The sequence below is a fragment of the Parasteatoda tepidariorum genome, chromosome 6 (assembly GCF_043381705.1).
Source record: "Parasteatoda tepidariorum isolate YZ-2023 chromosome 6, CAS_Ptep_4.0, whole genome shotgun sequence".
NCBI lineage: Eukaryota > Metazoa > Arthropoda > Arachnida > Araneae > Theridiidae > Parasteatoda > Parasteatoda tepidariorum.
This window is the reverse complement of record NC_092209.1, coordinates 387,266-401,293: the sequence shown is the minus strand read 5'-3', so window position 1 is coordinate 401,293 and position 14,028 is coordinate 387,266. Positions and strand designations below refer to the sequence as shown.

At 33.7% G+C, this 14,028-nt stretch overlaps 1 protein-coding gene across 1 annotated transcript in view; it reads left to right on the top strand.

Annotated features, from left to right (window-relative positions):
* The window catches only part of LOC107442993 (uncharacterized), a gene marked incomplete in the record, with an annotated part of 108,149 nt that overhangs the window by 27,633 nt on the left and 66,488 nt on the right, over window positions 1-14,028 (top strand). Inside the window, 5 exon segments of the mRNA XM_043054556.2 lie at window positions 123-283; window positions 5,813-6,035; window positions 11,521-11,738; window positions 11,915-12,033; window positions 12,102-12,198. Coding sequence (XP_042910490.2) covers window positions 123-283; window positions 5,813-6,035; window positions 11,521-11,738; window positions 11,915-12,033; window positions 12,102-12,198 — 818 coding nt within the window.

Sequence of the window (14,028 nt, the reverse complement as noted above, 5' to 3'; positions counted from 1 at the left end):
ATATCATATTATATTATATTATATTATATTATATTATATTATATTGTTTTTTACGCACTACACTGCAATTAAATTTGTGGTGCAATTTTTTGTGATATTTTTAAAAACTGTATTTTTGGCAGAAAGAGGAGAAAGAGGGGAGCAAGAGATTTCTTCTCTAATTCCTGGAAGAAAGTAAAAAACCTGTTCAACAGATTACTCGGGCGATGTCATGAAGATGTGGAGACGAATCGCGCTTCTTCATCAGGAGACGATATCATTACAGACGATGAACCAGACGAAGGTGAGTGTTACTAATAAGAAAGACCTTAATTTTCACTTAATCAATGCTATTCCTTTTCTTATGCGAAATAACTAATAAATATATCCTTTTGCATACAATTTTTTATTCGAAGAAAAGACTGCAATGCGATTATCAAAGAGGGAAGTATGCATGCAAAGTTTAAATGTACGGATTATTAAGTTAAATTAATATTTTAAAGAGTGAATGAAGTTTGAAGGATTGTTTTAAGTCAACCTTAAAACAAAAGAAAAAAAGAGTAACATACCATATAATAATTTATTTTCCTGCAAATTAAAGCATAAAAGATATTTTTTCGACGAATTTTCAAAACAGTCTTTTCATGTACACACAAATAAGAAAAGGGAATTTCAGTAGGTGAATTAATCTGCAAATAATCACGAATAGTTTTTAAAGCTTCTAATGCTTTCGCATGATTCGGACAAACGAATTTCATCATCTTCGTCATTATCATCAACTACATTATCATCAGTCATTTTATTAGTTTAATTCTATTGTTGTCAAATCATCATCATTTGTGCATCATCATAAGTGCTGACGTAAAATATCTTCAGTGGATAATGAGATAAAGTTCCCTTCCCGTTAAGCTTATCGTGGGAGGTTTTCGTGGTTTTCCTCTCCATGTAATGCAAATGCAAGTTAGTTTCATCAAAAAGTCCTCTACGAAGATACAATTTCTCCCATTATTTAATCCAGGAGCTCCCTTGTCTTCTGGATTAGGTTCAAAATCACAAGGTTTACGGAGTTGAACATTTGTAGTCGTAAACCCAAAATTGGGTTGGCTATTCAACGATGGTTATAAAATGAAAAAATGAAATATCTACTTCTACATGCAGCCCATATGCCATATTTATTGCAATAAGAACGAAATTTTAACATCTGTTTCAGCATACTTGCCTGTTTCTATTTCGGCAAGATCAAATATTTCCTGTAGTGCACTTTTAAGCCACGGATTTTGCATAAATCTAAAGGTTGTACTTTATCGTACACTGTACCAGGAAAAAACAATACTTTTATATGGTTAGTGTTAATCTCGTAGATGCGCTGAACATTGATCCATAAATAGGAGCACTTTCTATTTTCTGTTTCTATTTTTTCTCAAATGCCCGAAGAAAGGGTAAGAAAATTTTGGTATTCATCACTGTTGCTCGATGACTTATACAGAAGCGGCTTGCTGTTTTTGAACACCGAGGCTTTTACTACTCTCTATCTGCATTACAACATATGACAAAACAGTTTATCTTTCTTTACTGTCTTTTTTTTTTAATTGTGGCAGTGTGGAAAAGAATATTGGCGTTTAGGGAGGGGGGATTAAGCAACATGTTTTTTGTATTATCTTGAAGGGAAAAAAACAGGTTTCATCACAATGGGACACCAAGAAAGGACGTAGTGTGGGTATCTCGATCCTCATGGGTTGTTGAAATGCGGCATTTGTTTACGTTAGCAACTGTTCTTTCGATTTAATTTCTTGTAAGCCGAGCCTGTCAAGTATCAGGTCACATGTGTGGGTATATATGGTTTTCTTCTTCTTGAAGTGCAAGCACCCAATTGAAAAGGTCCTTTGGTTTTCATCCTTAAATAAAAGCTTTTAATTCCTCTTTCCGTTGCTTTTTTCGTCCCCACTTGCACTTTTTTCAGAGTTTTTAAACAGACCCGAATCTTCAATTTCTCCACCCATCCATGTGATGTAGAATAAATTTCAGTCTCTGCGAGATTTTTATGCATGATTTCTTGCAATATTAACCGGAACATTAGCTTTCTCAAACCTTTGTAGCTGGTGTAATTCTTTAAACTTTCCTCTTTGAATTCGCTTTATCTTAGTGCCGCTTTCTCACTGAGCAGTTGCGATTACATTTTTTTTAAAATACCTATTATTTAAAGTTGATTCAAGAATTTTAAAACAACCAGCTAAAGCTTTTAAGTGGTTAATGGATTTTCTTCAAATTTCTTAATTTTGTCACTTGTAAAGATAAGCTCAATTTGGTTTTCTTCCTTCCTTTTTTTACCTTTTGTTTTGAAGCAAATATTGAATGCTGTACAAGTTTGAGTTCGCTATAATTGAAATGTTCTATGGGAGGGGGGATAAAGGACGAATGATAAATTTTTTAAAAAAAAGTGTAAAGAAAGTCTCGGGCGTCATATCATGCTGCATAATAAGTTGTTTAATTATAGTCGCTATAGTCTGACTAATGAAAAAACTCCCCTCGCCATTCGTCCCGAGCAGTGGCGGTTACTGTGGTTACGAGGTTTAACTATTTCGAATAAAATGGCTGAGTCAGTATTTAAGACAGATTTTGGCTCGTTCAGAAAAAAAGAAGGGGGGGTGGAAGTTCTTCTCTTTGGGCTCTCCTCGTCACTTCAGGACACGAGTTCTTTCCTTTAAGGATAGATTTTTCAATGTGTATCAGAAAAGACACCCTATTCAAAATTGCATAAAGAATATACTTCTGGAAGCAACAAAGGTGTAAAAGGTCATTAAGGGAAGACCTATTTGCACTGAATCATATTTCTATTTATCTGTAACAAGGATTGCTTATTTACTTCAATTTTTAACCTAAAAACTTTCCTCAAAAAAGTCTGATTTTTTTTCTCCTTGAAGGAAAAAAATTACATTTTCGCTATTCTAAGAAAACTTCCGGTGCATAGCTATTTACAATTATTATAAATATCATGAATCGATAAATCGTTTCTATAAACATCATTATTTTGCTATATAGTGAATAGGGAACTGAGTTAATCATCGTATAAATGAAAAAGGCTCCGAAAAGAGGTGGTGCATAAGTGAGAGGTAGCTGTGTATTTATTCAAATAGAGCTAACACAATTATTTTTCTATTTTGTAACGCAGCAAAATGAACTGCTTACCGGCCTCGTAGCACAAAGCAGATAGTTGCCTCCATCTTAATGAACATTAAACCCACTGGCGGTTTAGCAAATGGGTAAAATTGGGAGAATGTTTTTCCCCAATACATTATTGATTTCCTATCTCAAAACATGGTTTTGCTGTGCGGAGAAGACTGCTGGTTAAATGACGACTTTTTACGTGCAGAACCGTCAGTGGATTTAAAGTAAACCACTTTCCACACCTCTTTAAATAAACTGAGTTTTTCTACTTTAGTCAGAAACAATTGTTACACAATAGAACTTCTTTCATGGGTATGGAGGATTGAGGCAAATGTGAGCCCGCGTTTTCCATCAACGAGCGATCTCTGGTCGAAGTAGCCTTTTCGATGATCAAGATGAACACAATAATATAGCCAACACATATACAACAGCCAATGTGTGAACAATTAAAAATAGAAGTAAATTCATAGTTTTTGGCTGTTTTTTCTTTTCTTCGATTTTTTGAAAGAAAATTCTTCTTAGTAGTTATAAAAGTTATGATTTAGTGTATGATCCTTGGTTTAATGTTTATTTGTTCGAGTTCAAGTGATTTTAACCACCATTACATGCATATATAATTCAAACTTAGATATGGAAGACTTTATAAAGATTTTAAAAGTTGGACAAATGAAGATATTTTAGAACAGTTACTATTTTATTTTGCTACCAGAGAAAAAAAATTTAAAACTTCTTTCAGGGTCCTTTTCATAATTGAAGCAGTCTATGTTAAAGGGAGTATGTAACAAATCAGCACTTTCGAGAAAAGTCAAAAGAGCTGTGTCAATTGTGGAAAGATGGTTTTAATTGCTTCCTAATTGTTGGATTCTCTTCTTTAGGCAGTCTAGAAAATGACTCGGTATTTGATAATCAGTGATTGATATTTCAAAATCATAAAAAAAACTTATTTTTGTAAAAATATTACATAACCCCTTTTAATATTGACCGCTTCAATTCTTGAGAGGGCAGAAGGAATATAGGGTACCGGCTAAATAAAAAAATCTAACAGCTGGCGTTGTTCTAGAATTTTTGCAAAAAATTTCTCCTTTGTAAGCTTGTAAAAAATGTACTCATAATTTGATGAATTTGTGAAGATAGGTTCTTGAGAAAATTCACCAGTACTCTATTCGGAGTTTTTATGACAAAATAAGGTTCTGCTTTTTTAGGGAGGGGGGAGGGCAATGCATTTTTGAAGAAGTTTATGAATTAAAGACACCATCGACCTCACTTTTTCAAAAGAAGAAGTTGGCTCTGTACTTACAATGAAAAATAGTATGAAGGATCCATCTTAATGATAAAATTCTGCTTACGGATCCAAATTTCTTTTGGATAGTATTTCCTTTCCATCTTATTTTAAAAAGAAGTAAATAATTTTAACTGTTATCAGAAGTTTCTTGCCAGGCATTGAACTATCAATAAAATTGGTTTCGATCCCTACTGGTGGCTTAAAATCAGCTCAGGTTGATGCGTAACAGCTCGTCTAGAAATGTGCTTAAAGCTGACTACATTATCACAATTATACAATAGACGAAGTTATGAAGACCTCTTTGCCCACTGTTGCAGGAATATTTATATTTTGCACTTAGTAAAAAAGTATATAGTGGTAGATTGTTTATAACTAAGATTTAAAATTTTTGCCCTCACTTTAGTTTTCGAAAAATTTCAGCTCAAATAAATTTTAAACGTAACGGTGGTCACGAATACTTTTCCTGAAAACATGCTAAAAATGAATTGTTTTACCGTTAGTTTTCCTTCTTCTCTGATTAAATTATAGGTCTGGTGTAAAATTCATTCGAGTTCAAGTAAATATTTCTTTTTATTTGGTAATGAAGTGTACTGAAACTTTTTTTCGTTTGATGTAAAGTTTTTAAAATGCACTGTTTTAACATATTCAAATCAATACTTGATCAAACAGAAACGATGGTACAAGAAATTTATTGAGAAGTGAAGGCGATCTCTCTTGATTGTTGAAAGATTGAATTTTTCTCTTATGCGCATACACTCCATTGTCTTAACTCTAACGGGCTACTGAAAATTTTTTCTAAACATGTGGAAATCATGAAAACAATCATATTTTATCCTAAAAAAGGGAGTAATGAGTGAACTGCATGAGACCATCTGCTTTGTGAAACTACCCCGACTTTCTCTTTCTGCAATGAATTGAGCTCTGTGGAACCGTCTTTCTGCCACTCGATCTGACCTGCCTAGATTTTTAGATGTAGTGGGTTATATTTATTTATAATTGAATCTAAGATAACCAAGGGAATACCCAAATCATTCTTCGATGAACTTCTAGTTAGTTGTTGTTGTAGTCCATTTACGTCGCACTAGAGCTGCACAATGGGCTATGAACTTCTAGTTAGAGACATCTTGAACTGCGTTAGATAAACTAACGGAAACTGATCTCAAAGAAGGAAACAATTTGAGTGTTGGAATGGTTAAGTTGATATTCGGTATAAAAGGTTTCACTCGTCTGTTTCTCCTTGAATTTTGAGCAAAGATTGCCGTGAGATTTAATTTTAGTTCTACATCAAAAAGTAAAACAGACGACAATACTATTAAGTTTATTGCTTCCTTCTGCCTGTTTATCCTTCCTAAAATTAAGAAATGTTTACTTCAATGTGAATTTCAGTGTCGGCAGCCGAGCTGTACACTGTCCCGTTCCAGTTGGTTCAGTTGGCAAACGGCAGCATTCCCGAGATTCGTTTTTCTGAGAATGAAGTGGAGGACGGAAGAGTGAAGAACTTCAAGAGGCACCTGGCAGACGCTTTTGCCACTCGACTTCTTCTGCACCATAGACAGGGGGAGGTGGAAAGGAGCGTCATGGGAGAGCACACTTCCACTTACAACATCAGGTATGTATAGACTCTCCAGGTGGACGTCGAACGAAGCACCAAATGCGTGGATCGATTCTCGGTGCTGTCAAATTTTAAAGTACCCCGCAGTAGACTAATCTTTAAGACATGGTTCCCATATAACCACCGAAGTCAAGCATCGCTAACAGCATTCGGTGTGCGAGTGGGTAACACTTTGATCAGCCAGTGGGTGGTGGAATCGAGTGTGTGTGGTATCAGTCCTCGTTAAACTGTTCTATCATTAAGTGCTTGACTTCACGCGCAGGACGTAGGGCAAAAAAGCAAGGGAGTCATCCCCTCCACAGAGGATCCGATTTGTGATGGCATGTCTTCAGATCATCCTGAAGGATATGTTTCAGAACGTCGCCAATAGCTCATTGTTGAGTTCTATTGAGACGTAAAAAAATTACTACTAATACTTATCTCACTGCCTTGAGCTCTTCATCTTATTAATTAAAAAAAAAAACATGTTTGAGTGGATCGCAGTGATAACGCCCCTAAAGGATTTCGACAATCTACCAGTCCTTACTTATTCAGTTCGTCAGATCAAGCACAAAATTAAGCATAAAACTTGTGCTCCATATAAACCATAAAGTAATGGTTAGATAGTATGATGTGTGTTCACAATGAAGCAATCAAGTGGGTTTAACTCGCAAAGTAGAGTACGCTAAAAATGATGAAAACACAAGTAAACTGGAACACAGCATTTATTAATACTTTAAATGTTTAACTTAAATCTAAAAATCGTAATGTTGAACCAATATATAAAGAATCATCATCATCATCTACAATCTTAATCCTATGACGGATATCAGGCCTTCGGCCAAAGACCCAAAAGAAGGGCGGGCTGTTCATCCACCTGTGAAATAAAAATTGTTCGTTCTTTTATAGAACACGATGTCTTACGTCACATTGATTAACTGATTATTTCTTGACTTCTCTGCACTTCCCATTCCATCCTGGGGACGAATCTGCAAAAGACTAAAACACTAAAGTTTATAACTTGAAATTATTTATTTCCACATCCATTATAAACTTTATCAATAAAATACTGAAATTTTTCTTTATTTAAAGGTTTCGTGAGAAAATCTGCTAAGTTGTCTTTACTACAGATGTACTCCAATTTAAATAAGTTTTCTTCTAACATATTTCTAATAAACTGATATCTTACGTCTATGTGCTTAGTTTTCACATTTTCAATCGAATTTTTGGAATAATAAATTGCAGCTTTATTCTCACAGAGTTGAATTGGTACTTCTGTATTTCCTAATACATTCAATTCATTTAAAACTCTTGAAAACCAAATAATTTCTTTAACAGATTCTATAAATGAGATAAATTCGGATTCCATAGAACTAAGAGCTACACACTTTTGTTTACTTGTTTTCCAAGTGAACGGTATACCAGCAAAGTATAATATATTCCCACTTGATGAATATCTGTTGGTTAAATGGCATTCCCAATTAGCATCAGAAAAAGCTACTAAGTTATTTTGATTTACACTTGACAAGTTAATTTTTAAATATTTCGTATTAAACACATAATTTAATAAATCAAGAACTATATTCCAATGCTGATAAGAATAACCATTACAATATTGCGATAAAATATTAACTGAAAATGCAATATCAGGTCTACTTCTATTAGCTATAAAAGAAAGACACCCAATCAGAGTTCTATATGGGAATTTTTTCATGAAATCAGTTTCAAAAATTTCTTCTTCTTTAACTTTAGGTGGTAATTTAATTCCAGGTTTTAGGTTTTAAGGGCAAATTTACAAAAGTTTTAGGTAATTCTTCAAATTTCTTCATTAAATTTTCATTATAAGTTACTTGATGTAAATAAACCCTATCATTTACCGTTTCAAATTTTACACCTAACAAATATTTCAATTTGCCTACATCCTGAATTCCTAATTTACTTTTAAGTAAATCAACAACTTCATCAATTTTGTTTTGATCTTCCCCAAATAATACGATGTCATCGACATATACCAAAAGAATAACTTTAGATTTTAATTTATAAACAAACACAATTACACCAAAGTAGTTTTTCAAAACCTAGTTGTCCAGAAGTATTATCTAACTCAACATTCCACCGTCGTCCACTTTGTTTTAAACCATATATAGCTTTATTTAATTTACAAACCATATATTCTTACCTTTAACTTCAAATCCTTTTGGTTGAGACATATATAAAGTTTCAAATAAATTTCCATATAAATAGGCACTTTTAATGTCTAACTTTACACAGTTCCAGCATAAAACACTTACTAATAAAATGAATAGAAATCATATAACTGAAAAATTTACTACAGGTGAAAGAATGCCAGAAAAATCTTTTCCTTTCACCTGTTTAAATCCTTGAGCTACGGGCCGGGACTTGAACTTCTTTATCTGGTTTTTACCATCTCGCTTCACAATATACACCCATCTGCTTCCGATGATTTCGGCATTTTCTGGGGGTTCAACTAAATTCCATGCTTTACGATTTTTCATCATCTGAATTTTATCTACCATAGATTTATTCCGCTTATCCTCGTCGGCTGATTCTTGGGTTTCCACGTACGTTCTAGGCGATTCCAAGTTGTATACTTCGTCTTCGAGAATAACTTTGAAATCTTGAACTGCACAATCAGTCGATGAATCTTCGCTATCTTCTTGCTTTGGACTTTTAGACTTAAATGAAAATAGTTCTGGTTGGAACTTTAATTTGTTTTTGGCACAAAATCGTTCTTCTTCGATAGTTGATCGAAGTCTCTCTTTGCTTGAAGGTGGGTAACAGTAAACATCTATTCATAAACTTAATTTACTTGATGCTTCAACTCTTTTCCACTCTTCGATTTTTATTGGTAGCATTTCTTCTTTCTTTGTAACTGTTTCTTTGTAACTGTTTCTTCGTTATTGTCTAACACTTGCTCTTGGTAGCTGTCTTTATATCTTACGTATTCACACTTCTTATTCTTCCCAAATAATGTCTCTACTCAGTTTTTCGCTTCCTCAAAACTAGCATGAATAGTTGCTACCACTCTTCTTTCTTCTGGAATATAGATCCTATAACCCTTCGTTCTTGTTGCGTGGTCAACTAAAATTCCTAGTTTTGATGTCTTGTTCAACTTGTTGCGTTTTACTTTGGGTACGTGAACAAACACAAAAGAGCCAAATATTCTTAAATGTCGAACTGATGGTTTGTATCCATTCCACATTTCAAAAGGTGTCAATCCATTTGCTAACTTGTGTTCACTTCGTTTTCGTACATGAACGTACATATATAGAGCTTCAGCCCAAAATCGGTCATCTTAATTTACGCATTTAAAAAAAAAAATAGATTCATGCTTACCACATCAGCTTCGACAACTATATTTCAATCTATTGCTCAATACAGCACTAATATACGGTATGTGGCCAATTCTGACAACGTAGCAGAAGCGCTTTCACACGTAAGCTCCATTAGTTTACCATTACTTGATTTCTCAGGCATCACTGATTCCCAAACAAATGATGAAGATAAACTACTCAGCAAAAGTAGAGATAAATACAATGTAACAGCTGCAGCTGATGAAATTGCAAGGCCCACATTCAGTATATTGCAACATCAGCCGCAACAACGAACGTCTTTATGTACCATAAGATTTTCGAAAAACTTTTTTCATGTCTCTTACAATTTAACACACCTTGGTGCTCTTGCATTGAAGAAACTCCTCCTCTCACGTTTCGTATGGCTATCTATATGTTTTGGAATTTACTCCCTCCTGTATCAGTTGTCAGAAGGACAAAGTCAGCAATTACATCGACTCCAGATAGATCTTGTTGGACCTACTGATGGATGCGAGTACCTCTTAATTGGCATCGAAAGAATCACACGATGGCCAAGAGCTATTCTCATTTTGTCGCACGAATTAATGACTATCCAGATGTGGTCCACTTTTCATCATCACAACAGACCTTCAATTCAAGAGCAAAGTATTTAATCTCAATGACTGGAATCAGTGGCCCCCCTCCCCCCCANCCAAGCTCTTGGGCGCATTCACCCCCCCCCCAAAAAAAAATTTGCTAACTTCCCCCTTCCATGTTAGCACCTGTAGTCAAGTTATTCATGCCTGAAAATGGCCAGTTGCTTCTTTTATTTATGTACTTAAAAAAAATTATCTCGTCTAAGTCCCCCCCCCCAAAACTATTCGTTTTATTTAGTGTAAAAATTCCCCCTAAGCTTTAAGTGGGCGCATCGTGCGCCCACCTTCCCCCTGATGGGGGTCCCTGACTGGAACAACCAGAGTGCGTACGCCACATTCTAGCGACTTAGTGCTTCCACAGAGTCTCTGGAGATGATCTGAAATGCTATTCTGATGTAAAACGGACTGAATCTCTTCCCCTTGTTTTCAGATATGCTCTAAAAGCACTGAACTCGTCTATAAAACCCCCCTTGCAACTGCCAACGGAGTTCTTTGAACCTTCAAATTGAAATGTTAATCGTGAGCTATTGTAAACACTGAGAACCTGCATGTTAGACCTGAAACCGAATGCAACTTCTTAACATTCACGTACGAAAGCGTTTGTCTATCCAATTTTTGGATTGTGTTCTCATGTTTTTGTGAGAAGAGACAGCTTTAAAAATGTTTCTTCAGACCTATATATGATTGATTCTACAAAGTCGTTGAGCTTTCAGAAAAGACTCTTTGTCTGGTTATTCATGGAAAAAAACAGTCATTAGTGTCAGACTATTAAAAACCAGTTTTCATTCTCAAAGACATTGCGCAATCACCAAATGTGACAACTCCAGTTACGCTACCAATCATTGAATTAGCAGTTCCTCCAGAAACAATTACAAGACCTGGTCGGAGTGTTTGTTTTATTCCCAAAATATATGTAGATTTTGCCGGAGGGGGAGCACTGCGGTGGTTGAGCTTGACTCCCTTTCTTCGAAAATAGCTTCAACTTTCCTTGTCATGACTCATAAACAGTCTTTCTCTGGATCTTATGACTTAGATATTCGATATTTTATGCTGATTGGAGATTCGTTGAATTTCGTTTTATATTTCTTAACTAATTAAATGTAATTTATCGATTGTTGTATATAAGTGTAATAATCGATCGTTATGTGAATTTTAAGCTATTTCTATCAAATGTTAATCGGTCTTAATTATTTATTTTTATTCTTTATTAAAATTATAATTAATGCTAGAATATAAAAAAGTATGTCGTATAGTATTTTTTTACAGTATTTTTATAGTATTTTTCGCAATGTATTTTTTTAGTGTATTTCTTCAAATTTTGGTCATAAAAAATACAGTCCATTCATATAATGAGATACGGTATAAGACTTTCTAAATGTTTACTTCAATCGAGTATTTTTTACCTTCTTAAGATTTTTGGTCGTAATAAAAAACCCTCGAGAGTAAAACCAATCATATTTTTCCCATAGGCCTCATTTATAGCTCTCAAAAATCTAGGAGGGTCTTGTAAACATCAATCTTTCTTCTTTTTAGCATCTCTGGAAATAAGAAATCCAATTACAATGTGGCCGGTTTAACATCTACCAGTCAGCCACCCGAGATTGACAAAACTGTGATTGTGGTAAACAAAATGGTCACAACTGATGACATCGTCCGTTTTGCACCCAGCGATGCCCTCAACGACAAGGAAAGGATGGACCTCAGATCCGAACAAATGCAGATGTTCAACGATGGCAGAATGACAGTCTGCCGTAAGTTGCTTTCTTAACTAAGATTTTAGGTCCACACTTTTATTTCTCTCATTATCTGAAGAACAATTATAAATTTCTATTCCAAACATTTTGTTTACGATTTTTAAGGAGAAGGAAATCTCTATAATAGTGTTTAATTGAAATTGTTTTTGGGTTATCAGTATATGTGTTTACAGGAGGAATATCTACTCTTTCTATGGTCACCAGCCACGGAGTGAAGAAGAGAAAGAAGCGAGGAGCGACCGAAGACGACGCCACTTTCTACATACGTACTCAGACATCATTCGATCTTCAGGTAACCATTATTTTAAAGAATGTAGACATTTTTTATTGAAACCAGACTAATAAGTTCTTATTTTTTAGTTGAGAAGAAGACGTCGTCGTTCGGCGGAAGACCCAATTAGGCGAGAAGAAAAACATTATTTTAAGGCTGCCAGCCGAGTAGCCGAAGTGGAAACAGGTAAAGGTTCTTCAAAACATTTAAGCACTTTTAATACAGCACTTGTATTTTAATGAACATTCGCTCTCTTCGGTGACAATAAATGTTGATCGAAGACTTTTCCTTAGTATTTTTAAAGCTTCTCGATGTTCTTATAAATTTCACACGCACATAAAGTTGATATTTTAAAACTTCTTCCATTCTATCACTTTAATCTTAATTCATTATGTTTCAAAGTAAGATTTTTTGATGCATTGAACTATTTTGAGGACTCCATTGTGATATAATTGCATTGTTCTTTTAATGTTGAAAAAAACAAAAGTCACTGTAAAATCTCATTGGTGAGCTTTTTTATCCTATAACTTGAAATGTAATTGTGTATTGAAAAAACTACAAAAAATGCATGTTTAGCCAAATGAACACAGCTCAAAATACGTATTTAAAAAAATTGAAATGGCCAAAAATGCTCCTTTTAAATGTCCAACCCAAATTTTACTGTAAAACTAAAATTTCGTGCATACGTTCTCTTATTTATTTAAAAATAAGTATTATTGTTATTGGGCAAAACTCCGGATTCGGGAATCGCTTTAAATCAAAAATTATTCAGAGTGGTCAGTTTTTTATTTTGCGTACTGAACATACTTTAATTGCATATCCTATCCATATCCAATACATAGATCTGCATATCCTATACATAGATCTGATGATTGAAATTAATATTGTAACTGTGTACTTTGATTACTTGTAATTACGATTGCATATAATCATTACCATTTTGATTACTTGCAATCTTGTTTTCCTGTAATCATTTCCTGAAGTGATTACAAATCATTGTGACTATATGAAATAAGAGATAATGATTACTTGTAAGTGTTTTTGCATGCAATCGCGATTACAAGTCATTGATTATATAGCAGTATATATCTGTAATCACTTAATTGCAATCTATTAAAGTGGCGCTGTTACAGAGATTATTGATACAAGGAATTTTGAACACCTGACTGCGTTTTCGAGCTAGTGTATTAGTAAATGGTGAAAATGCAAAAAAATTTAATACTTCATAATTATATATAAATTTCTGAAAATTCTAAATTTTTATATGATAAATGAGCATTTTAATAAAAAGTTCCCCATCTATATCTTACAAATTTGTAAAACATATGACATAAATATTACAATAAAGTTTATAAAATTAACCTACATTTTTTAAGACGTTTTAAAAGCATTCTTTTTTTTACTAATTTAATGGTCACGATAATGTTGCATAATAATTTAGTCATTTGCTTGAAATTTGAAAGCAGCCTAAATAAATTAACTCGTACACATTTTTTAAAAAATGTTCTTTATTGCTTAAATGCATCTGACAGTATTGAGATGAGTATTTTCACATGTTGCAAGAAATTTTACTGAAATATTTTAGATATTTCAAATCCGTAATTTACCCAATCAGTTTGTGACATGAAAACTGAACCAATGAAAGAGAAAAAAATTTTCTTTTTTGTCCTGTAGATTTAAATAAAATACTTTGATTTTTTGAAAAAAATTATTCTGTGAAAAAGAACGTCTTAATACCTTTAAACGAACATAAATAGTTACCAAAAAATATACTTTTTATTCAAATAAAAACACGGGTGGGAATAATTAAACGAGATATCTATTTACTCTTCATTCTTATTTCAAAACTGGAAACTAATGTATAATGGTAATTTGAAAAAGATGAAATTGCAAGAAAATGATTTACAACTCAAAACAAACAATTAGTCAATGGGACACCTGCAAGTGACGGAGTGAGGGTATCTCGATCCTGATTGGCTGTTGAAAAGTGGCAATTTTTTACGTTAGAGCCCCTGA